Genomic DNA, 27,280 nt, shown 5'->3' with positions numbered 1-27,280 from the left:
TATATGTGCAGGTACATGATATTACGTTGAAATTTTAGCTCAAGATAGTTATATTCCATTTCAGGATTTTTGTTACAAAAAGAGAGGTCTGGGAGTCCGATAGTTTGGGAACAACGTGGGTAGAATCACGATGTTTGCTAAGATTGATTTCAGCACAGATATAACCTAACACAAAGAAGGCTTTTTATTACTATTTCTATTATTATTTTAGAAAGTTATTATTGCTATAAAAAGTCGTTTTAGGTACTGAGTACCGACAGCCTCCTGGCCGAGAAGCTTAGGGCCCCAGTTGGAGGCACTCTTAGGCAGTCCTGGGCAAGACCCCAGCCGGAACCTTGGCGCGGTTACGCCGGTTTCCGGCGGGCTCTTTAGAGCGGTGAACAGCTTGGGGCCAGAGAACCATGAGAGGGCCCGAACCGGGTCCCGAACCTACGATGGAGGGGGATGTGCTGGATACACTAGACGCGCTGGGGTGAGTATTCCTAGGGACGTCTTTCCCTCGAAAACGCAAGCTCTCCCTCGGCCTGGCTGCCGCAGTCTCCACCCTGTGGGCCTCAGCTGGGCTCGCGCAGCTCCGGGCAGGCCTCCTTCTCTGCCTCGCTCCCTCCGGCGCCGACGGAGTTAAGAGGGAGGCGGGAAAGAAGAACGTTTGGGGGTTGGGGGGTGGGGGTGGAGTAAGGCCGGAGAGCTGGGGCGCGTGGCCCCTTCTTGCAAGCTCCTTGCCTGGGAACTCTGCAGCCAGGACCCGCGGCAATGGCGCGAAGCTGCGCGGCTAGCACCAGCCCTCCCGGGAAGCACGTCCCAACCCCGGCCCGGGGCTGGTATTTTTTGTTGACGTGTTTGCAGCGCCTTGTGAGAGGTGCTGGAACCCGGACTGCTGCCGAGACCGTCTCCTACCGGTTATGACCCGTGGCTTAATTAGCTCTCCGAACGAATCTCTCCTGCCGCCTTGACCGTAGGAAATGTTTTAGCTTAAGTTCATTCAACCATTTCATCCGTTCGTTAACAGCATATTTACTTGGTGTTAATATGCGTTCATTGATACATAATCTAGACAGAGGAGAAGACAGTTTCAGATTTCTAGTAGTTTACATAGTGTGTGTGTGTGGGGGGGGGTGGTAATAGGGTGTACTGGTATTTTCAATTCAGAGCGGTAAGGGCAGTGGTGGGATTCAAATAATTTAACACCCGGTTCTCTACCCTATTGACCGTTTTAAGTATAAAAAGACGATATATGGAAAGGTGCTTTATTATTTCATGCAGTTGCTACTTAAATAACAATAAAAGAGGTACACAAAACTAGATTATAAGAAAGTTTTAAAATATTAGTGAAAAATTATTAAATCATATCTGACAAAAAACAATGAAACTTATTTAAGATTTTTTATATTGCTTCTTGATTGGTGTCCTCACTTGCAATTTTTTCACCTATGGATGGCATGAACATTACTATAGGGCACTTAGAATATGCTGTTGTGCAGATAAACTTTAAAAAGAGTAAGGAATGTAAATTTGTGATTTCCACATTGGGCAGCCACACAGGTGCCCACCATAGAGAGAACCCTGATTACAAGTACCATTTTGACAACTGGTTCTCCTAACTCAACAAAAAATTAGGTCTTGGTTCTGCCAAACTGGAGCGGACCGGCTGAATCTCACCACTGGATAAATGCTATGAGAACTGGGATGGTGCTTATACTTCCAAGCAAGGGGAGCAATATATGCAACATAGTCTCTGCTTGTTTTTCTTTATAGTCATTATTACTGTTCAATTTACCTTAACCTGTGCAGTTTCTTGAATGCCCTGCACCCATCACCAGTCAGCTCCAGGAATACAAGTGGCTTACCCATCTTGTTCCCAACACCATTCTACAGTGGTGGCTGGCACAATAAGTTGTGGTTGGATGAATGGGTGAATGAATAAAGAAAAAAAAAAAAAAGAGTATGCACATAGGTAAGCATAGGGCCAGATAGTTGAGAGTCAAAAAATACAAGTTAAAGAAATTGGAGCCATCTGCACAGTTGTTTACCTGCCACATGCTGGAGTTTTTTGACGGGATTAGGTTGTGCATTTGCAGTGCTGTTAGGAAGCTTGAAACCCCTCCTTCCTGTATCTTTTCCTGAAGGTACACTTGCTCCTCTATCAACAGCTGCTTTGGGACCCTGATGATATCTACTTAGCAATGCCCCAGTGGTACAGACCTTGCACTTAGTAGATCCTGAATAAATGTTTGAATGAAAGAAAACAGCTAGTGATTATTTAGGGGACAGTTTTTATTCCTGTGAAATTCTTTGGAAATTTTCATTTAACTTGGTTAAGGAAGTAACCAAAACAAATTAAAATACTTAATTGAAGTATTTAGGCCTCAAACAGTTTGAGCTCCAGCTACTCCAGATAATAATACTGTAGTGGGATTTTGTAAATTGTTTATGAAAACAGTAAAATCAGTCCATTTTTTTCTTTCTTTATTCCTTGATTTGTTTATATTATAGCTGTTTGAAAAATGAAGTTTGCTATAATCTTGATTTTTATTAAGGAAAATAGGTTTCAGAGTAATATGGAAAATAAAAGTTTACACACTTCATTTTATTATTTTTTGAGCGAGAGAGGCAGAGAGAGGAACAGATAGGAACAGACAGATAGGAAGGGAGAGAGATGAGAAGCCTCAATTCTTTGTTGCAGCACTTTAGTTCATTGATTGCTTTCTCATATGTGCCTTGACCAGGGGGGGCCCCAGTTGAGCTAGTGACCCTTTGCTCAAGCCAGTAAACTTGGGCTTCAAGCCAGCAACCTTTGGGCTCCAGCCAGATGAACGTTAAAAAAGAGTAAGGAATGTAATGTAAATATGTGATTTCCACATTGGGCAGCCACACAGACACCCACCTTAGAGAGAACCCTGATTACAAGTGCCATTTTAACAACCTGTTCCCCAAACTCAACAAAAAATTAGGTCTTGGTTCTCTATGGGATCATATTTTTGATCCCATGCTCAAGCCAGTGACCTCCCCGCCCCAAGCTGATGAACCTGCACTCAAGCCAGCAACCTTGTGGTTTCGAATCTGGGTCCTCTGTGTCCCTGGCTGAAGCTCTATCCATTGCGCCACTGCCTAGTCAGGTAAAGTTTACACACTTTAGAGTTGATTTCTTTCTGGAATAACTGCAGTCAAGATTTTGAAGTTTAAATTTTCCTATAATGATAATAAAATGTAGGAAAAAAAGTTGTTTACTTACAGTAAGTGTCATAATTGAATACTGTTTTATCACAATCTATGTAGATTGTGAATAATGGATTTTCCATTGTGATTAAAACACATGAGAGGTCCTGGCCTGGTAGCTTAATTGGTTAGTACGTCATACTGACATGCTGAGATTGTATGTTTGATCCCTGGTCAGGGCACATAGAAGAATCAACCGAAGACAGCATGAATAATTGGAACAACAAAGTGATGTTTCTCTCTTTCTCTGTCTCTCTCCCTTTCTCTTTCTAAAAATCAATAGGTAAAATTAAAAATGTGAGATATTATGAAGGTACTTTAGTTGGTAAGATAAAATAAAAAATTAAAGGGAGTAGTTAGAATTGGACATCTATGTGAAGAACAATTTAGTGGTATCGTCTGTTATAAATGAAAACAAGGTAGAAATGACTTAGTTTCTCATCGTGAAAGGAGCAAGCTGGAGCAGATGATTTCAGAAGTCTTTCACAGTTTATGATTTTGTAGAACAGTGGATCTCAACCCTGATTGCACATCAAAATCATATATGGAGCTTGTGAAAAATGTTCTAGTCTAGTAAATACCACAAAATGACTGAATTATGGGGGGTGCAGTATAAGCATGTATTAAAAAAAGCCTAGGGGGAAAGCCACCATTATGGAGAGACGTTTATTTCAAATATTTATGGAGCACAACTCTATATTGGACATTATTCTGAGAAGTCAGTGGTGAGCAAAATGGACTTGGTCCCTGTCCTCGTGGAGCTACAGTCTAGTGGGGAAACAGACATGTTCAAACATATTTATTGACTGTAATAAGTGCTTTAAAGGAAAAGAACAGGATGACATACAGGACAGTAAAACCTAGAGTAATCTTAGGGATTAGTGATAGATTTTTTATTTTTTTTTTAATGACAGAGAGAGGGACAGATAGGGATAGACAGACAGGATAGGGAGAGAGATGAGATGCATCAGTTCTTTGTTGCGGCTCCTTAGTCTCCTTAGTTATTCATTGATTACTTTATCATATGTGCCTTAACCAAGGAGCTACAGCAGAGTGAGTGACCCCTTGCCCAAGCCAGTGACCTTGGGCTTCAAGCCAGCGACCTTGGGCTTCAAGCCAGGGACCTTTGGGCTCAAGCCAGCAACCATGCTGTCATGTCTATGATCCCATGCTCAAGCCTGCAACCCCGCACTCAAGCTGGTGAGCCCGCACTCAAGCTGGCGACCTCAGGGTTTTGAACCTGGGTCCTCCGTGTCCCAGTCTGATGCTCTATCCACTGCACCACTGCCTGGTCAGGCTGATAGATTTCTGAGGAAGTGGCATTTGAGTTGAAATAGGAGAGGTGAATAGGAGTTAACTGGGAGGTTAGTGTCAAAGGAGGACAACGGTGTCTTTACAATGAGAACAAAGAATAAAAGAGCTTGAAGTAGAAAGGAGCATGCTGCACTAGAACTGGAAGGAGTCTAAATGGTTGGAGGGCAGAGAGCAAAGGCCAGGATGGTGAAAGACTGGGTTGGAAAGTTATGTGAAGACCAGGATATGCAGCACTTTTTAGGCTGTGTTGTAAATGTTGATCTTTGTTATACAGCAGTGGCACATGATTGAAGGTTTTTAAATAAAAAGGGAGTGATTAGATGTCTAGTTTGAAAAGTTACCTCTAAGCAAGATGGAGAGTGTGTTGGAGAATTTAGTTAGGCTAAGCAAGAAACGAAGGATGTGTAATGGCAGTGGATATGGAAAGAAGTGCGTTACAGGACTTAGTGATTGATTGATATACATAGAGTAGAAGGAGATGACGGTGTCAAGTATTCATTTCTGCAGTGGATACTTTAGCACCAAACAAATGATATACCTTGGAATCTAAATTGAATAGGGAAGAAGGTGAAGACAGCAGGGAGCAGTTATATGCAGAGAATATGGAGGGACCAATGGGATGGAGGTAGAGATGATATTAATGAATAGTTGTAGCCTGACCTTTGGTGCCTCGGGGGATAAAGTGTCAACTGGAATGCTGAGGTCGCTGATTTGAAACCCTGGACTTGCCTGATCAGGGCACATACGCGAAGCAACTACTATGAGTTGATGCTTCCTGCTCCTCCCTTCCTCCCTTTCTCTCCTCTCTCTAAAACGGGTCTGGAACCCTTTTGACTGAGAGAGCCATGAATGCCACATATTTTAAAATGTAATTCTGTGTGAGCCATACAACGACCCGTGTATGTTATGCATTATCCAATAAAAATTTGGTGTTGTCCCGGAGGACAGCTGTGATTGGCTCCAGCCACCCGCAACCATGAACATGAGCGGTAGGAAATGAATGGATTGTAATACATAAGAATGTTTTATATTTTTAACGTTATTTTTTTTTATTATTATTAAAGATTTGTCTGCGAGCCAGATGCAGACATCAAAAGAGCCACACCTGGCTCGCGAGCCATAGGTTCCCGACACCTGCTCTAAGATCAATAAATAAAATCTTAAAGAAAAAAAGAAAGAATAGTTTTAGGTGAATGATCAAAAGAGCAAGCTGAAAGGGATAGATAGTATGTTGTGGTTGGGGAAAGACATATTTGAATTAATGATTTCCAAGGTGGAGTAGTTTCGGGTGATAGAAGGGTCTAGGGGGTGGCTCACTGACATGTAGTGGTAGAGGTTGGAAAAGAGGAAGTTAGGGAGTTTAGCGCTCAGGGTACTGGATAGGGTATACATACGGACTTTAAAGAAATTGAGCAGAAGGAATGTTGTGAAGTATCCAAGAAACTGGTAGATGAAAATCACAAGAGAAAGGTTGGCAAATCTGACTTGCTTGAGTCTGGAAAGGAGATATTTGTAAGGAAGTTTGGGAACAATGATTTGGATGCTATACTGGAAGCAAAGAGGACAGACCCTACCATTTGATGGAGCCAAAGCTAGAGGTGGTAGGGATAACCTTTCTGAGAAGAGATTGACAACATAGGAGACTTATTGTTTATGGTTAGAACATAGTGGAAGAATTTGGGAAGCAGGAGAAGTGGAAAGCTGGATCAGAGGCAAGCCAAAAGGATGGGCAAATGACAGGGGAAGAGTCTCATATTTTATATGTTGGGTAATAAAAATAGAAAATAAAGTGAGTTAGGCCCTGGCTGTATTTTTGTAGAGATTTGTTTTGTAGAGTCTGTTTTGTGGCCCTACAGACTGCAGGTTGGATCACCCAGTTTGAAATGTCAGATCAGCAGCTATGGTCCTAGTGTACACAGGACTCCTGAGGGACTCTGGGCCTTGGGGAGGTATCTTCAGTGTTTGGAACAGGAGTAGCAAGTTCCTAATTAAATAAGAATATACAGAACAAACTAAGAGCATAATAATAATACCTTTAGGACATTATGGCAATTAAATGAGATAATATGTATAAAGTACATAGCATTGCCTACCATAAAAGCAGTTTATTAGTTTTAGTTGTATTATGATTGTGATTGCTATCAGATGTTAGGTTTGTTGAATGTATTAATTATTTTATTTTATTTTTATCTAATTTGGTGAACTGAGGCATTGAGGATTTGGGGCTTTTCTTCCTCTAAACTCCTTATTTCTGTTGATTTAATCAATTTTGTCAAATTATGGTTGGCATTTGAGTGAAAATAACTTATCACCAACTATATAAATTAGATAAATGTATTCAAGTGTTTATGATTATTGCAGAACTACAAGCAAGTAGAGGAAATAAGATGTTTATGTTAAATCCTAATGAGAGGCACTGTAAGACATGGAGCAGAGGTAACTGCACAGAGAAGCCGGTCTCGGCCGAGGAGAAAATACATTGGTATAGTCCCAGCTCTGCCTTGACCGAGCTGCGTAGCCTGGCCAGGTTATTTCCTTGGTTTCCTAATTTGTGTAGACAGAAGTTTTAACAGTTCACATGGGGCATTTGGGATCAAATCTGGGCTTAAATCAACATGTCATCCTTTAGTTATTTTCTGATCCAGAATTAGGATAATACTAACTTCAAAGTGTTGCTGTAAAGATTAAATGAATTGTAAATAAGTATATTTATAAATATAAATAAATGTATATATGACTAGCACTGTGCCTGGCCTACTACTAAAGCATGTATCCTAGGCCCTGGCCGGTTGGCTCAGTGGTGGAGCGTCGGCCTGGCATGTGGGAGTTCTGGGTTCGATTCCCAGCCAGGGCACACAGGAGAAGCGCCCATCTGGTTCTCCACCCCTCCCCCTCTCCTTCCTATCTGTCTCTCTCTTCCTCTCCCACAGCCAAGGCTCCATTGGAGCAAAGTTGGCCTGGTTACTGAGGATGGCTCTGTGACCTCTGCCTCAGGCACTGGAATGGCTCTGGTTGCAGCAGAGCGGCGCCCCAGATGGGCAGAGCATCGCCCCCTGGTGGGCATGCCAGGTGGATTCCGGTCGGGTGCATGCAGGAGTCTGTCTGACTGCCTCCCCATTTCCAACTTCAGAAAAAATACAAAAAAACTCCACAAACAAATAAATAAACAAACAAAAAACCATATATCCTAACCTCATTAACCCTTCATTTCTTACCTGCAAAATAGGGATTTGAAAATATCCTTCATGAGATATGACCAAAGAATTCAGAGAAAAAGAAATGTAAATGACTTGTAAACATGTGAAAATAGGTACAGTCTTGCTCATAAGAGAAGTGTAAATTAAAACTTGACTGAGATACCAGATGGTCAAAAATCCAAATGTTTGACAACTTTGGTGAGTTATGGAGAATGAGTACTCTTATATCTGATAGTACATCGCCTGTGGAGGAGAATATAATAGTGTCTAGCAAAGTTACATATCCATGTATTCTTTCACTTAACAATCCCACCTCTAGATATATACTGACAAAAATCTCAATTTTTTATAATTACAAAACACTGTACTAACCCAAATGTCCCACAGTGGGGGCATAGTGAATACAATATGGTACATCCAGACAATGAAGTACACATTGTGGACGGATCATGAGAATTCTCGTGTTTTCTGTTCTAAGGTTTGTGGCCAGTCATGAGAATTCTCGGCTTTTCATTGTTGTCATTTAGAGAGAAACAGTGTAACTTCAGAATGCAATGGGTATTTAATTTTAAAACATGCCTTTGGCCCTGGCCGGTTGGCTCAGCGGTAGAGCGTCAGCCTGGCGTGAGGGGGAACCGGGTTCGATTCCTGGCCAGGGCACATAGGAGAAGTGCCCATTTACTTCTCTACCCCCCCCCCCCCCTTCCTCTCTGTCTCTTCCCCTCCCGCAGCCAAGGCTCCATTGGAGCAAAGATGGCCTGGGCGCTGGGGATGGCTCCTTGGCCTCTGCCCCAGGCGCTAGAGTGGCTCTGGTCATGGCAGAGCGACGCCCCGGAGGGGCAGAGCATCGCCCCCTGGTGGGCAGAGCGTCCCGCCCCTGGTGGGCGTGCCGGATGGATCCCAGTTGGGCGCATGCGGGAGTCTGTCTGACTGTCTCTCCCCGTTTCCAGCTTCAGAAAAATACAAAAAAAAACCCCAAAAAACAACAACATGCCTTTAACATTTATGTGAAACGTTTTTTGTACTCATTCAATAGAAACTTATCTGGCCACTGGGTAAAGGTAGCAATAAAACTACTGGCCCTCCATATGTGTAATACAATAGACATGGCTAAGTAGTAATTCTACTGATCTCTAGTATATGTAAATATGTGTGTGTGTGTGTGTGTGTGTGTGTGTGTGTGTGTGTGTGTGTGTGTGTATGTGGGACTAAAACAGTATATAGTAGGCTACCTTTTAGCTAAAACAGGAAAAGTATATATATGTATGTTTGTACTTAAAAACATCATGGAATGACAACCCAAAACTAATAAATATGGTTACCTGGGGGAGGGGGGAATAGAATAGAGGGAACAAGATTGAGATTGTAAACTAGATTTGTCTGAAAATACCTTGTTTTGTAAATTAGACTGAAACCATGTAAATGTTTGCATAATTATAAAGCAGAATTAAAAATGAAATCAGAACAACAAAAAAGAGAGACATTCCTAAAAATTAAAAGAAAAATCAAACAAAGGTTTGTCAGTATTATTAAGAAGGTGGTTTAATCACATGGAATGGAATTTCTTCAAATTAGATCCTTACTGGAATATATTCTAAAGATAAAAACATAAATTGTTTTCAGTGATTTTATTGTTAGTAATAATGCTTATTATCCTACTCTAAAATTATAGGTAATTTATATATTTTTAAATTTATTTTATATTAATTTTTACTGGGGTTATGTAAATGTCACTAGAAACAAGATTTTTTATTAAAAATAGATAAAAAACAATTTTAGAGATAATAAATAGAAATATAAAACAAAGTACCATAAGTAAAAAATCCCAACTCTGAGTTTGAATTGGAAATAGCAGTGTGAACTCTTGATGTAATTTCTCTTAAAAAGGTACAGATACAATGACTAATATTCAGTGCTAGATTGTGTACTCTAAAAACTATTAAAAGGAATCAGGGTTTCTTGGAGAAATGGCCAATTACAGGTGTAGGATAGAAACATCTTGTCAGAGAAATCAAGGAAAGTATTCAAAGGATAAGTCAAAGGGATAAGTCAAACAGGAATGGCCTCCCACTGACCAGAGATAGGACTATTTGAAAAGAATAATAATAATTGCAGTGGATTAAAACTCATCAACTATATTAAAATCTGTAAGTTTATAATATGAAAAAAGCTTAGTTGTAGAAAGAGCAATAAAAGTAGAAAACTGGTATCTAAATCAATTATTTAGGGTTCTATTCAAATATACCTTGTAGCAGTGTTTGAAAGTATAAAATTATAAAATAAATGGTTTGGGTAAAAATGATCTCATAGGTCTTTTTCAGTTTTATTTACTTATTTTTTAACTTAAGTGAGAGGAGGGGAGATAGACACTCTAACATGTGCCCTGACTGGGATCCACCTGGCAACCCACGTCTGGGGCTGGTGCTTGCAACTGAGCTATTTTTAGTGCTTGAGGTGGAGGCTACACAGGGGCATCCTCAGTGCCCAGGGCCAGCACACTCTAATCAATTGAGTCATGGCTGTGGGAGGGTAAGAGAGAGAGAGAGAGTGAGAGTGAGAGAAGGGGGAAGAGGCAGATGGTCACTTTTACTGTGTGCCCTGACCGGAAATTGAACCCAAGACATCCACATGCCGGGTTGATGATGCTCTACCACTGAGCCAACTGGTCAGGGCCAGCTTTAATTTTTTTACATTTAAAATTTGCATCTGTTTATTAACTACTTCCTTTTTTTCTTATTCTTGTAATGAGTGTAGTTATTAGACTTAGCTATATATGACTTTATGTTATATATAATACTTCTTTTCAAATTGGTTGATAATTTTACTAAAAAACGTTAAAGGAAAAAGCCAAATGTTAATTATATAAAGCAAAAATCAGGAAACCATTTCTATAACAGACCAGATAGTAAAAATTTTAGGCTTTGCTGGTCATTTTATTTCTGTCATTGTCTTTCTACCATTGCAGTGTGAAAGCAGCCAGAGACAGTCTGTAAATGGATATGTTTATCAGCTGTGCTCCAGTAAAACTACAAAAACAGGCATCAAGCTGTGATAAAGTGAGAGGGTTTGGTTTGGTTTTTAAATCTTTTCTCTCTTCCTTTCTAGGTATAAGGGACCACTGTTAGAAGAGCAAGCCCTTACCAAAGCAGCTGAGGACGGACTGTCTTCACCTGAGTTTTCAGAGCTCTGTGTTTGGTTAGGCTCTCAAATAAAATCATTGTGCAACTTGGAAGAAAGTATCACTTCAGCTGGTATTTCCATTGTGTTTTATTCACTTTTTTGTTTAATTGTAAAATGAAATGATAGCTTAACAGGCGTCCCCAAACTACGGCCCGCGGGCCACATGCAGCCCCCTGAGGCCATTTATCCGGCCGCCCACCGCACTTCCGGAAGGGCCACCTCTTTCATTGGTGGTCAGTGAGAGGAGCACTGTATGTGGTGGCCCTCCAACGGTCTGAGGGACAGTGAACTGGCCCTCTGTGTAAAAAGTTTGGGGACCCCTGGTTACGATTTATAGTTTTATGTACATTGTGTCCACTGTACAAGGAAAAATCATTAATATAAAGAACTGCAGTATGTTATATTAAATATCTTTGGATTAAATGTCATACTATCAATAATTTATCCAAAATTTGTTCTTAAATTTGTATAGGATTATAAACAATTACTGTGGTGTTTTTCTTTTTTCTTTTTTTTGTTGTTGTTTGTATTTTTCTGATGTGAGAAGCAGGGAGGTAGAGAGGCAGACTCCCGCATGCACCCTACCGGGATCCACTTGGCGAGCCCATCTGGGCTGTTGCTCCGTTGCAACCAGAGCCACTCTAGTGCCTGAGGCAGAGGCCATGGAGACATCTTCAGTGCCCGGGCCAACTGCTCCAGTGGAGCCTTGCTGCGGGAGGGGAAGAGAGAGATAGAAAGAAAGGAGAGAGAGAAAGGTGGAGAAGCAGATGGGTGCTTCTCCTGTGTGCCCTGGCTGGGAATTAAACCCGGGACTTCCACACGCTGGGCTGATGCTTAACCACTGAGACAGCTGGCCAGGGCTAACAGTTACTGTTTATATACTATCTTAACCTTCATATTTTGTAGGAAAAGTAGAATCTGTATTTGGTTATTTAAAAAGTTTAATTTTTAAGTATTGCTTATTTTGAATTAACATTCTTCTTGTTTTGTTTTGAAAGTACATGTAATCTCTAATTTAAGTTATATTATCAAGCCTGTAACACAGGATATGGATTCACATAGAGATGCTTTTATAAAAAATTCCTGTACTAGTTATAAAGTTTAATTCATTATTATCTTGGTAATTAGAGTAATGGTGTGCCTTTTATTGATAGAATTTTAGATAATGTAATAAAATAAAAAATAAAAAATTATTGAGCATTTGCCTAGGGCACAAAGTAGGCTTTCTTTCTTTCTTTTTTTTTTTTTTTTGTATTTTTCTGAAGTGAGAAGTAGTGAGGCAGAGAGACAGACTCCTGCATGCGCCCGACCTACCGGATCCACCCAGCAAGCCCACTAGAGGGCGATGCTCTGCCCATCTGGGGCATTGTTCTGTTGCAACCGGAGCCATTCTAGTGCCTGAGGCAGAGACCATAGAGCCATCTTTAGCACCTGGGCCAACTTTTGCTCCAGTGGAGGCTTGGCTGTGGGAAGGGAAGGGACAGAGAGAAAGGAGAGGGGGAGGAGTGGAAAAGCAGATGGGCGCTTCTCCTGTGTGCCCTGGCTGGGAATCAAACTGGGGACTCCCACACACCGGGCCGATGCTCTACTGCTGAGCCATCCGGCTAGGGCTGTCTTTCCTTTTGAGGCTATTACTTTTTTTGTGACAGAGACAGAGAGACAGAGAGAGGGACAGATAGGGACAGACAGGAAGGGAGAGAGATGAGAAGCATCAGGTTTTTGTTGTGTCACCTTAGTTGTTCATTGATTGCTTTCTCATATATGCCTTGACTAGGCGGCTACAATAGAGCAAGTGACCCCTTGCTCAAGCCAGTGACCTTGGGCTTAAAGTCAGAGACTTTTGGGCTCAAATCAGCAACCACAGAGTCATGTCTGTGATCCCACACTCAAGCCAGCGGCCTTGTGCTCAAGCTGGTGAGCCTGCACTCAAGCAGTAACCTTGGTTTTCGAACCCGGGTCCTCTGTGTCCCGGTCCGATGCTCTATCCACTGAGCCACTGCCTGGTCGAAGCTATTCCTTTTAAATTGCTTTTTTCTTTGTCCAACTTAATAGAATTCACTTGAAGCAAAGTAAAATAAACTAAATTCAAAACATATGACACAGGCTAACATATATTATAAATTATGAAAGAACTAAATTCAAAACATATGACATGACACAGGCTTACATATAGTATAGATTATGAAAGAGAATCATTGAGGCTTAGTTAGATGATTGCATTTGTTTTCTGAACCCATAAAAATACAGTAGAAATGGATCATTTACTCTGACATCAGTTAATAATTATAGCCATAATGCTTTTAATATTTTAGTTACTAAGACAAAATATTTCCATTTATCTGCTTTTATGGAATGTAGATTGGAAAATAATCAGATTTAAATATAAAAATATTTATACTCTCATGATTTCATATTTATATTCTTAAATTGATATTTGTTTCTGAATTTAAATGTTACTTTCCAAATGTAGAAATTGTTTGGTTAGCTTTACCTACACATTTAAGGATTTAATAGCAAAGAGAAAATTTAGAATTGAATATAAAATTGAAATGAACTAGTGGTAGATTTTATAGTATGAGAATATATGGTAAATATTCAGTGAATGTTTTATGATTTTCTTTTTTAAAGGGAGAGATGATCTAGAAAGCTTCCAGCTTGAGATAAGTGGTTTTTTAAAAGAAATGGCGTGTCCATATTCCGTCCTTGTATCAGGAGATGTTAAAGACCGTTTAAAAAAGAAGGAGGACTGCTTGAAACTTCTATGTAAGTTACTTTTCAGCATTTAAATACATATGTTTGGTCTGAGTTCTGTTATTTTCAAATCAAAAGTTATGAAATTTCATTACATATCTTCTGTATTTAATAGGTTTTAATATTTAACTTAAAATGTGAAGTTGACTCAGATATTGATATGAATGTAGTATAAATTTTACTAATGTACTTTAAGATTTCTAAAACTTATGATTTATTTGGCCAATATAGAATTCCCTGTGTTTGTGATTTATATAGTATTTTAGTAATTTTTTCTTCACCTAATTTATCTCTCAGCATTTATAACTAGATTGGTGAAGTTGGTGATCTCTGCAGTCTTATTTAATTTTAAAATTCTCTGAAACTGGGCTACTAAACAGATTATTAGATTTCGTTTTAGTGATAGGCACTGAATGATAATGGGTTCAAAGTTACGTATTGATCACTTATAATTGTGCCAGAAACTAAACAGAACATTGGGGATATATCAGTTAAAAAAAAATACACCTTTGGGCCAGTAGAGTGAGTGTGGTTAGTGAGTGTGGCCTATGGCCTATTTTTAGCAGGAGTTAAGTTGGTGTAAAATTGCCCTATGTCCAAACTATTACCATAAATACCCATTTTTTTATATTGTGTCCCTTCAAAAAATTGTTTTACTTCAGTAAGTTTCATTCTCTTTTGAAAGTTCTGTAAATAATGACCATTTGAAAGAATTTTTCTAACATCTGTTATTGAAGATTTCTATTATTTTTTGTTGTATCATTTATAAAAAGATCCATGTAATATATTCCTTCTAGGCCCTAGTGTTAGCAGTGTTTGTTGCACTAGAGCAGAAATTAGGTGTATGTATTTAACTAGTGATAATGATAGAAATGCTGACATTTGAATTACTTTGAGAGTGTTGGGGGATAAAAATAAGTACTATGCTCCGACCTCATTTATTATAACTATTTCCCCATTGTCTTTCCATTCAGTGTGAGTCACTGATTTAATGAAACATTGTTATTAATGAGGAGGGTATAGTAACCCTTAGATATACAGCCGTCCCTTGCCATTACACACTTTACTTTTTGCGGTCTCACTGTATTGTGGATTTTAAAATTGTATATATCTAATTTTGTATCGCGGATTTTTTGCTATATTGCAGGATTTTGCGGCATATAGCTATTTTTATATATTTATTATTTTAATTATTTCTGCAGTAAAATAAGCAAAATAAGTGTGGGAAAGGTTAATAGCAGTGGGGGAAAGGTTTGTAAGAGTGTGAAGAGGGTTTATAAAGCTTTAAAATATATATAAATAATAAAATAAATATATATAAGGTCGCTACTTCATGGATTTTCACCTATCGCAGGGGGTTCTGGAACCTAACCTCCGCGATAGACGAGGGACCACTGTATTGGGACAGAAAGGAAGATAAGAAGCAAGGCCTAGAGCAGCGGTTCTCAACCTGTGGGTCGCGACCCCGGCGGGGTCGAACGACCAAAACACAGGGGTCGCCTAAAGCCATCGGAAAATACATATTTATTATACAATACATTTTTAAATAAAATAAAAAGCCACCGGAAAATACATATTTATTATACATTTAAAATAAAATAAAAAGCCATCGGAAAATACATATTTATCATACAATACATTTTTAAATAAAATATGTGTTTCCGATGGCTTTAGGTGACCCCTGTGTTTTGGTCGTTCGACCCCCGCCGGGGTCGCGACCCACAGGTTGAGAACCGCTGCTATACAGGATAGCTACCTAAGGAGCCCTAAAAATTCTGTGCGTGAGCCCACATCGAACTGCACTGAATAGGTATGAAACTGGGAGTGTTTTCCTTTTATTTGGTGCAGATTTCACATTTCTATTATCTTTTGTTGCTTTCCTGTGACCGGTCAAAAGTGCACCATGACTTTACAGACACATTGTATTTCATTGTATGTATATACCATATTTTCTTTATCCATTTATCTGTTGGAGAATACTTAGGTTGTTTCTATATCCTGGTTATTGTGAACAATATGACAATGAACATTGTAGTGCAGATCTATTTGAGATCCTGATTTCAATTCCAGAAGTGGAGTTTATGTACATTTTAACATTATTTGTTTTCCCTTTTTTATAGTATTTCTGAGTACAGAGCTTCAAGCCTTACAGATATTACAGAACAAGAAACGTAAAAATTCTCAATTAGATAAAAATAGTGAAATTTATCAGGAAGTTCAAGCTATCTGTGATACTCTTGGTGTTCCCAAGGCAAGAACTTCTGATCTTCCACTTATGTTAAACGACGTGGAGTCAAAGGTATTGTATTTGTATTGTTTTTCTTTCTTCAAACTTCAACTAAGTGTTAACATGTAAATGTTGTATTAAAAATGAAAATATTTCGCCTGACCAGGCAGTGGCACAGTGGATAGAGCGACGGACTGTGATGTGGAAGACCCAGGTTCGAGACCCCAAGATCGCCAGCTAGAGCGCGGACTCATCTGGTTTGAGCAAAGCTCACCAGTTTGGACCCAAGGTCGCTGGCTCGAGCAAGGGGTTACTCGGTCTGCTGTAGGCCCATGGTCAAGGCACATATGAGAAAGAAATCAATGAACAACTAAAGTGTCGCAACGAAAAACTGATGATTGATGCTTCTCATCTCTCTCCGTTCCTGTCTGTCCATATCTAACCCTCTCTCTGATTCTCTCTGTCTCTGTAAAAAAAAAAAAGAATATATTTCTTTTAAGTATATATGAGAAATATATTTCATTTCAAGAGAAGTTTATCTTCATGAAAACTAAACTTTGGTTTTGGAGTTAATATGCACATGACCTAATCTGTCTATAGCAGGTGTCGGGAACCTATGGCTTGCGACCCAGATGTGGCTCTTTTGATGGCTGCATCTGGCTTGCAGACAAATCTTTAATAAAAAAAAATAACGTTATGGCCCTGGCCGGTTGGCTCAGCGGTAGAGCGTCGGCCTGGTGTGCGGGGGACCCGGGTTCAATTCCCGGCCAGGGCACATAGGAGAAGTGCCCATTTGCTTCTCCACCCCCACCCCCTCCTTCCTCTCTGTCTCTCTCTTCCCCTCCCGCAGCCAAGGCTCCGTTGGAGCAAAGATGGCCCGGGCGCTGGGGATGGCTCCTTGGCCTCTGCCCCAGGTGCTAGAGTGGCTCTGGTCATGGCAGAGCGACGCCCCGGAGGGGCAGAACATCGCCCCCTGGTGGGCAGAGCGTCGCCCCCTGGTGGGCGTGCCGGGTGGATCCCCGTCGGGCACATGTGGGAGTCTGTCTGACTGTCTCTCCCCGTTTCCAGCTTCAGAAAAATACAAAAAAAAAAAATAATAATAACGTTAAAAATATAAAACATTCTCATGTATTACAATCCATTCATTTCCTACCGCTCATGTTCATGGTTGCGTGTGGCTGGAACCAATCACAAATGTCTTCTGGGACAACACCACATTTTTATCGGATAATGCTTAATGTACATGGGTCGTTGTGAGGTCAGGAAGTAAACTTCCCTCCATTTAATCAAGCAGTCAGCTAGCTAATTGCAGAAACCCTTTTGACGAAGAAGATAGCTAAAAGAAAAAAAGATAAGTATCGTACTTTTCAGCAGGAATGGACAGAGGAATTCGCCTTTGTGGAGTGAGCAGGTTCTGCAGTGTGTCTAATATGCAATGATAAAATTGCATCGATGAAATGGTCAAATATAAAGTGGCACTTAGACATGCCATACTACATTTGCATCAAAATATCCAGCGGGGGACAGCAGGAAGAAAGCATGTCAAGAGCTACTGTGCAGAGTGCAAGCTAGTCAACAGCAACTCCGTGTTTGGACCCAACAAGGTGACTGGAATTCGGTTAGCTTTGCTGGTGCTTTAGCAATTGTGAGAAACGGAAAGCCATTCACAGATGGGGAGTATGCCAAAACATTCATGCTTGATGTTGCCAACGAACTTTTTGACGACTTTTCGGATAAAGACAAGATAATCAAACAAATAAAAGACATGCCTCTGTCAGCAAGAACTATTCACGATCGTACCATCATGATGACAAATCAAATTGAGGCAACACAAGTGAGGACATATATCAGCACCATTCTTTTCTCTGGCTTTGAATGAGTCAACAGACATAAGCTATTTATCCCAGTTCAGCGTGGTTGCAAGGTATGTTGTTGGTGACACACTACGTGAGGAAAGTCTTGCTGTTTTGCCTATGAAAGAGACAACAAGAGGGGAAGATTTATTCAAGTCTTTCACTGAGTTCGCTAAAGAAAAAAATCTACCGATAGATAAACTTATTTCGGTGTGTACTGATGGTGCTTTGTGCATGGTGGGGAAAAACAGGATTCCTAGCGCTTCTTTGTGAACATGAAAAGAGACCCATCCTAAGTTTTCACTGCATCCTACATCAGGAGGCGCTTTGTGCTCAGATGTCTGGTGAGCAGCTTGGTGAGGAAATGTCGCTGGTCATTCGGGTGGTCAACTTTATTTTTGCCGGAGCTTTAAATGATCGCCAGTTTAGAACACTGCTGGATGAAGTTGGGAATAATATCCTGGTCTGCTTCTGCACAGCAATGTGTGTTGGTTGTCAAGAGGTTGCGGCTTGTCTGAGCGAAATCTGGACTTTTCTTGAAATCAAAACTGTCAAGCATCCTGAGTTACCTAACACTGAGTGGCTCCTGAAGTTCTATTATCTCGTGGACATGACTGAACATCTGAACCAGCTCAATGTGAAAATGCAAGGCATTGGAAATACAGTCTTATCCCTTCAACAAGCAGTGTTTGCATTTGAAAACAAGCTGGAACTCTTCATTGCAGACATTGAAACAGGTCGTTTACTACACTTTGAAAAACTGGGACAGTTTAAAGATGTATTCACAGCAAGTGACCCTGCTCAACATCTGATCTCAGCAGCTAGCAGGCTTCACATCAAATCTCCTGCAGTCATTCAGAGCGCGCTTTGGAGAATTTTGTGAGCGCACTTGTCTTTTTAAGTTCATCACCCACCCACACGAGTGTGCAGTGGACAGCGCCGACCTGAGTTACATCCCCGGTGTCTCCGTCAGAGATTTTGAGCTACCAGCTGCTGACCTGAAGGCCTCAGACATGTGGGTGAATAAGTTCAAGTCATTGAATAAAGATTTGGAAAGACTTGCACGACAGCAAGAAGAGTTGGCAAGCAAACACAAGTGGGGAAAAATGAAAAAACCTCAACCTGTGGACCAGCTGATTGTCAAAACTTGGAACACGCTTCCCATCATATACCACCCTCTACAGTGTGTGAGTATTGCTGTACTGACAATGTTTGGCTCTACATATGCATGTGAGCAGTCTTTTTCACATCTAAAGAATGTTAAGACCAACCTACAATCACATTTAACGGATGGAAGTCTCAATGCCTGCATGAAGCGTAACCTCACCACGTATCAACCAGACTACAAAGCCATCAGCAAAACCATGCAGCACCAGAAGTCGCATTAAAGAAGTACTTTATTCATCATTGGTTAGCAACAGCATAACAACGTTATTAAAAATAATTCAGAGACTTATTGTACTTTAAAAGAGTTGGTCTTACATAAAATGCACACATTTACTTGTATTTAGTGTTAAACATATTGTATGGCTCTTATGGAATTAATGTTTTAAAATATGTGGTATTCATGGCTCTCTCAGCCAAAAAGGTTCCCGACCCCTGGTCTATAGTTATAATACCCATTCTTTATAAAACTTGTGTGATAGACATCAGTGCAAATGTAAGGATCCCTTTCCTAAACAAGATTGAAATACAGTATAATGAAACAAGTAGAATTATCTTATAAAGTCACAGGCAAACTTTTTTTTAATGGATATTGTAATAGAATTGTAATATGGTTGTCTTTGGCAGTGAACAAGCACAGTCTGGTGGATAAATGTTTAGTAAGTGTTGTAGAGTGAATGAATGAATGAGTATCCTGATGTAATAAAAACAATCACGGAAAACCCACCTCAAGCTCTTTGAATTTTTAAAAAATTATTAAACTATCCTTTTCCTAGTCAAGCCATACATTAGAGAGAATGCTACTCTTATTGAATTCTGGCCTAATTCCTAGGTTTTGTAGGAGCCATGTAAGGGAACGGTACAGTCTTCATTTTAAAGGAAAAGATTCTGACTCTCAAGAATAGGTACTAAAAGTCCATTTTTAGACATATTGCTTTAAATTAAATTTTTGAATAAAGTACCTTTTTTGCATTGATAATTTATGAACTGAAAAATAAAAAAGATTTATCTTAATGAATGTGAGAGAATTTTAATATCATTAAGATGAAAACACAATATTAAAAACCTTTGTTTGGGAGGGTAGAGCTTGCAAACCAAAGAATAAGTTAGTGAATCCCAGTTCAAAAACGTTTTTCTGGAGTTAACAAGTTACTCTTCCGAGTTTTTTTTCTCTTTTCCTCTGTATTAAGAGTGACCTGGGGTTGGCTAAAATGTCTGGAACTGTTTCAAAATCACATTATGCTTTCATATATTCCTTTCAAAAAGGCTTTTTTTTGAGAGAGAGAGAGAGAGAGATATGGAGGGACAGACAGACAGACAGGAAGGGAGAGAGATTAGAAGCATCAGCTCATAGTTGTGGCACTTTAGTTGTTCATTGATTGCTCTCTCATATGTGCCTTGTCCAGGGGTCTGCAGCTGAGCCAGTGACCCCTTGCTCAAGCCAGTGACCTTGTACTCAAGCTGGTGACTCTGCGCTCAAGCTGGTGAGCCTGCACTCAAGTCAGTGATCTCAGGGTTTTGAACCTGGGTCCTCAGCGTCCCAGACCGACACTCTGTCCACTGTGCCACCGCTTGGTCATGGAATAAAGGCTTTTTCCTTTATGGGTTTTAGTTAGTATTAACAATATCCCCAAATCTCTCTTTTCCCTACTTAAAACAGGTTATAATGTCTGTTTTCAAATGCTGGCAGGCTAATTATAAGGTAGTTGTTACTGTGGCCATTGTGGCTAAATATTTACCTAAAAGGACTTCCTTTTTCATTCAGTTCCTATCAAAAGCAAGTGTTTTCATATTTTTTTTCTTTACTGTGTGATGTATGCAGAAGAGACTTTGTCACCATTGGGAGGAAAGTTATTTTCTAATTTGAAGCTGTTTAAATATGAATCTAGAGAAATAGTAACATTAATAGAAAATATATGGAACTTACTATCCTAAATGTTTATGTGTAACAACTCCTTGAATTTTTAAGTCATCTTTATTAAAGTAGGTACTATTATTATTAGGAAATTGAGGTACTAAAAGATTTCATAAATTAGACAAGCAAGTTTCTAACTCATAATGTTAGACCCGAAATTGGAGCCCATGCAGTCAACCTCCAGAGTTTATACTCTTAACTCCCTGACTATATCCCAAGTAAATCTCAAACTTATTAAAGCTTATCTAATATTGAAATCCTGGGAATGTGAATACCTGTAAGAAACTACAAGTATGCATTTATGCATTTAGAATCCCTCTTGAGTGAGTTGCTACTAAAACTTTTTAAATAATATATGAAATAATCACACTAGTGGTATTTACAATAGTTGAGGAATCTACAGAAAAGGTATATTTAAAGAAAATAAGTTAATTTTTTATAATATGTAAGAATTATATCATTAATTGAATTATTGTTGTAGGGATAGAGTTACTGTGAAGCTAATAAAGTTTAAGCTTTGGGACCTCTCATTTATACAAGTTCTTTATAAGCTAATTTAAAAAAAAAATAGCTTTCTTAAGATACAATTTACATGCTATAAAATTCTTAAGTGTCAATTGAGTATGTTTTTAGAGTATAGCCGTCATCAAAATCTAATTTGAGAACATTTCCATCACCCTCAAAAGAAACCTTGTGCCCATTTTATATCACTCCCCTTTATCAGGACCAGTCTTCAAGCTGTTTTTATATTCCTTTTTTCTTTTTCTTTTTTTTGTATTTTTCTGAAGTGAGAAACAGGGAGGCAGTCAGACAGACTCCCACATGCGCCCAACCGGGATCCACCTGGCATGCCCACCAGGGGGCGATGCTCTGCCCATCTGGGCCATTGCTGCGATGCAACTGGAGCTATTCTAGCGCCTGAGGTGGAGGCCATGGAGGCATCGTCAGCGCCTGGGCCAACTTTGCTCCAGTGGAGCCTTGGCTGTGGGAGGGAAGGAGAGAGGGGGAAGGGTGGAGAAGCAGGTGGGCACTTCTTCTGTGTGCCCTGGCCAGGAATTGAACCTGGGACTTCCACACACTGGGCCGATGCTCTACCACTGAGCCAACTGGTCAGGGCTTGTTTTTATGTTCTTACTTTTAATTTTTTTGGCCTTGGCTGGTAGTTCAGTGGATAGAGAGTTGGCCTGGCATATGGATGTTCCAGATTCAATTCTCAGGGCACACAGGAGAAGCAATCATCTGCTTCTCTCCACCACTTTCTCTCTCTCCTTTCCACAGCCAGTGACTCACTTGGTTTGAGTGTGGCCCCGGGCACTGAGGATAAGTCATTCGGTCCAAGCATGTTAGCCTGAGGCACTAAAAATAGCTCGGTACTCCAGCATTGGCCACACGTGGGGGTTGCTGGGTGGATCCAGGTTGGGGCACATGTGGGAGTCTGTCTCACTATCTTCCCTCTTCTCACTTAAAAATAATTTTTAAAACTTTATTGATTTTAGAGAGAGAGGAATAGGGAGATAGAGAAAGAGAGAGAGACATCAATTTGTGTTCCACATATTTATGCATTCATTGGTTGATTCTTGTGTGTGCCCTTACCAGGTATTGAACTTGCAAACTTGGTGTATCAGGATGACGCTCTCGCTAGTTGAGCTTCCAGGCCAGGACTTGTTCATAATTTTTTATTCTTTTTTTAAAGAGTGCCTTCCAACATTAAATAACCTTAATTGCCCCCAAAATCTGTACATCTCCTGATTGTTTTTCCTATTTACCTATAACTAAGAAACTGTAAACATTTTATTCTATTTTGAAATATTTCTTTAGTTAATAAAGGATTCTCCTGGTAGGAAGGTGAGTTCAACTCAGACCGTCATTTCTTGTCCGTTTTCTTCAGGATAAATGACTGTTACTGGAATGACCTCTGATATTGCTAAAGCAGAAGTGAATGCCTAATATACTGCTCACAAAAATTAGGGGATATTTCAAACTGAATATGAAGCTATAAAATATGCCCTAATTTATGTGAGCAGTATATTTTGTTCATGAAAGTAAAAATGTTTCAAGTAATCTAAATCATAGCTTTGGAAAAATCATGAAATGTGTATGTGATGACTGTAACTGAGAGCTCTTGTTCTCCTACGTTGTCTTGCTGAACAGTAACACCAGAATCCTTACATTTGGAATGTGTACATAATACGTAATTGAGAAAATTCAATGTGTTCATCAAAGGTTTTAGTATCCTTTATGAGAATTTACCAGGATGTAAGAGTGCATCTTAAGAAGAAACTCCAAAATTATTGTACATAAAATGTAGAATTCTCATAGCAAAATCTTTTAATAGCTACTTTAATTGTGTATGTACATTATTTTTTATTCTGGAAAAGAAGATGTACTATAGCTTGAATTAATATACCTAATGCTCTTTGGGAAAGATATTCTGCCTTATAGTAATATTCTTTCCTAGGTATAAAGATATATTTATTTCACTTAAACATTTTACTTATTGTCTAGCATTAAAAATAACATTTTAAGCAAGAATAAGATTATTTTAAATTAGGGATATAAATTTTCACAATCTTTTATATTTACTTTTAGGTGAAAGATGTTCTCTCAAAAGTCCAGAAAAATCATGTGGGAAAACCACTGCTGAAAACTGATTTAAATCTGGAACAGATGGTAAATCCCTCTTTGCCAACTATCTTTTATTAGTTTGGTGTAATTCAGTTAATGAAAATGACTTAATTTTATAAATGGACACCTAGATCTTACAATGTGTAGCATGCATTTATTATTTTGAAGAATTAAAATGAATTGAGGCCCTGGCTGGTTGGCTCAGTGGTAGAGCGTTGACCTGGTGTGTGGGAGTCCTGGGTTTGATTCCTAGTCAGGGTATATAAGAAAAGCAACCATCTGCTTCTCCCCTCTCCCTCTTCTCTCTCTCTCTCTCTCTCTCTCTCTTTTCTCCTCTCACAGCCATAGGTCAACTGATTTGATTTGAGCACGATGGTCCTGGATGCTGAGGATGGCTCCGTGGAGCCTCCGCATCAGGTGCTTAAAATAGCTCGGTTGTGAGCAACCTCAGATGGGCAGAGTATTGGCCCCAGACAAGGGTTGCTGGGTAGATCCTGGTTGGGGCACATGCGAGAGTCTGTCTCTGTATTTCGCCTGCTCTCACTTAAAAAAAAAATTAATTAATATTTTAGAGTAATAATTCAAAATAGTTCTTCAGTAAAATTATTAATTTAACTAATTTATTTTTTAGTGCACGTGAGAGAAAGAGACAGACAGACAGGAAGGGAGAGGGATGAGAAGCATCAACTCATAGCTGTTAACACTTTTTTAGTTTTTCATTGATTGCTTCCTCATATGTGCTTTGACCGGGGCTCCTGCCGAGCCAGTGACCACTTGCTTAAGCCAACGACCTTTGGGCTCAAGCCAGTGACCATGGGGTCATGTCTATGATGCCACGCTCAAGCTGGTGAGCCCATGCTCAAGCTGGCAACCTCGGGGTTTTGAGCCCGAGTCCTTAGTGTCCCAGGCCGATGCTGTATCCATTGCGCCACTGCCTGGTCAGGTCAGATTATTAATTTTAAAAATACCTGGCCAAGAGTTTTATAGTGCCCAGTTTGTTAGCATAGTTATGATTGGAAAAGGATAGCAGCAAGATGGGAAGTTATTGGTATTTTCTTTCCTTCTTGGCCCCCACTATTTAGCAAGTAGATATTTTACTTAAATTAACAGATTTGATTGAAGATGAGGTAAATTCACCAATTGTAAATGTTAATTTGTATGTTAAGTATTTTCTGAATATCATAAATGTTCTATCAAATATATTCAAATAATTTACTGTAAAGTCTCACGGAATCAGAAAATGGTCAAGTACAGTATCTTTTGAATTAGAAACATTGACCACAATTTTCTAATTTCTTTCCTGTGCATAATGAAAGAGTCTAAAATTTGTGATTTTTGTTTCCAAATTTTTTAGGAACAACTGGAAAGAATCAATGATGCTCTTTCCTCTGAATATGAGTGCCGCCGACGGATGTTGATGAAAAGATTGGATGTAACAGTGCAGTCCTTTGGATGGTCTGATAAAGCAAAGGTAAGGCTGTTTTCCCGTTTGTGTCCTGTAGGTGGTACTCTGTGACAGCTCTTCAGCGTCTCGACTGTTGTTACGTAACTGTGCCACATTGCCCTTTTTCATTCTATCTGAAGCACATGCCCAGGCCAGCTACGGGTCTTATGTAATGATCCTGGCCTTGTGTAAATCCCTGTTTTCAGATATCTTAATTTCTACCCAAATCTTCATATTGATTTTAACTCATAGCTGTTGTGATTTATGCAAGGACTGCCTAAAGAAGGCATCATATGAGACAGTGAGATAGGTTTAGTGAGCACCTGTCAAAAAAGCTGGATATAGGAATAGGTACAGGTAGTACTGGTGCCGGAACAAGTCTTCTTAAAGCTGTGGAGTATCTTAAGGCTGTGGAGTATGGTGTGAAGAGGTGGTTGTAGGGTGGAGGCATCCACAAATAAAATCTCTTCAGATAGCTTTCTGGAGAGCTGTTTCCCACCACTGTCATTTTAGGTCTTTAACCTGTACCCACTCTTTGTCTGGGATTCCCTGCCCTACCTTGCATCATAGCATGGGAACTCTAGACAGTAAGCTGGGACAGTTGTAGGAAGTCATTTGCTTCCCGTTTCAGGTGTCACTGTCCTGTGCCCCCCTCCTTTTTGTGAAAGAGACAGCACAGATAGGGACAGGCAGAAAAGGAGAGAGATCAGAGCATCAATTCTTTGTTGTGGCTCCTTAGTTCATTGATTGCCTTCTCATATGTGCCTTGACTCAGGGGCTACAGCAGAGTGAGTGACCCTTTGCTCAACCAATGACCTTGGGCTCAAGTCAGTGACCTTGGGCTCAAGCCAGTCACCTTTAGGCTTCAAGCCAGCAACCATGGGGTCATGCCTATGATCCCACGCTCAAGCTGGCAACCTCAGGGTTTTGAACCTGGGTCCTCTGCATCCCAGGCTAACACTCTAACCACTGCACCACTGCCTAGTCAGGCTGTCCTGTGCTCCTTGATGTTCAGTGTCTGAAAAGTCATTGGTCACATGGGTTCACATGGGTTGTTCAGTTTTAAAGTTCGTTTCAGGTGGCAGGGTAAATATGGTGCATGTTAACTCTCTGATACTATTATTACACTTTTTGCATTAACTGAGCAGTTCTTCTGCCCCATGTTGTGTCCTCTCTGGCCATTTGTGCAGCTTCATTTAGCTGATACAGGGCTGGGCTGGAACGTCCAAGATGCTTGTCTCATATGTCTGGGTTCTGCTGTCTGCTGGGTGCTTCGGTTGTCTTCTTGGCTCTGATGTGGTCTCTCTATATGGTTTTTTGTATTGATTTCCTATGGTTGCAGAAACATACTACCACAAACTTAGGGGCTTATATAACATACATTTATTCTCTTACAGTTCTAGAGATCAGAAGTCCTAAAATGAAGATATTGGTAGGGTTGCATTCCTTCCATTCACTTCAGAGGAGAGGCTGTTTCCTTGCATTTCCTGGCTTCCAGATGCCACCTGGGTCCCTTGGCTCTTGACCTCATCCTCCATCTTCAAAACCGGTAGTGTAGGATCTTCCGACCTTTCTCTGTCTGCTTTCATTGTCACTTTGCCTACTCCAGTCTGACACTCCTGCCTTTTTTATAAGGATCCTTGTGATTACACTGGGTTCACCCAGGTAATCCAGGATAATTTTCCATCTCCAGAACCCTGACAATCATATCTGCATCTATAAGGTAACATATTCACAGGTTCCAGGGATTATGATGTGTGCATCTTTGGGGGCCAGGTGTCTCGTCTTCTTTCATTGTATTTCACCATCATAAGCTGCTGCTGCTTTTTTCTTTTTCTCTTTTTTTAAAATATGTATCAGGTCTACCGGAAAGTTCTGTCCATTTCTATCACAACAAGTTTCGACATGTAAGTACATGTTTATTTGGTGCATGTGTGCCTCTCTATTTTTATCACTTAATGTATACATACTGATGTAGCAAATTAACTAAAACAAAGTTGATTCACATTAGTCTTATGTGTGAAGCGATAGTGTACCCATGGCTACTGATAAAGTTCATTTACGCCACTGTAATTTTTACGAATTTCAACAAGGAAGAAGTGCTACAGAAGCATGTAGAAATTTATTGAAAGTGTTTGGTGAAGGTACAGTTTCTGATAGGACATGCAGAAGATGGTTCGAAAAATTCGAAATAGGTGATTTTGACTTTTCTGATAAGCCACGTTCTGGGCGACCATCTTTGATTGATGACAATGTTGTTAAGACTATTTGGAGCAAGATCCTTTTCTGACAACATTGGAGATCGCAGAAAGGCTTAATTCAGCTCAGCAAACCATTTCAGACCATATTCGGAAGGTAGGATTGGTGTGGAAATATTCAAGATGGGTGCCACAT

The 27,280-nt window shown here is 39.9% G+C and overlaps 1 protein-coding gene across 1 annotated transcript in view; it reads left to right on the top strand.

The window, feature by feature from the left end:
- The first annotated feature begins 357 nt into the window (after nt 1-357).
- The window catches only part of FAM98B (family with sequence similarity 98 member B), a 43,128-nt gene continuing 16,205 nt past the window's right edge, over nt 358-27,280 (top strand). Inside the window, exons 1-6 of the mRNA XM_066388440.1 lie at nt 358-472; nt 10,833-10,978; nt 13,536-13,670; nt 15,779-15,957; nt 23,407-23,487; nt 24,797-24,913. Coding sequence (XP_066244537.1) covers nt 402-472; nt 10,833-10,978; nt 13,536-13,670; nt 15,779-15,957; nt 23,407-23,487; nt 24,797-24,913 — 729 coding nt within the window. The 5' untranslated portion in view covers nt 358-401. The remainder of the gene's footprint in view (nt 473-10,832; nt 10,979-13,535; nt 13,671-15,778; nt 15,958-23,406; nt 23,488-24,796; nt 24,914-27,280) is intronic.

This window comes from Saccopteryx leptura, chromosome 6 (genome assembly GCF_036850995.1).
Source record: "Saccopteryx leptura isolate mSacLep1 chromosome 6, mSacLep1_pri_phased_curated, whole genome shotgun sequence".
Taxonomy (NCBI): domain Eukaryota; kingdom Metazoa; phylum Chordata; class Mammalia; order Chiroptera; family Emballonuridae; genus Saccopteryx; species Saccopteryx leptura.
Note: the sequence above shows the minus strand (reverse complement) of the source record. Positions and strands in the feature narration are given on the sequence as shown.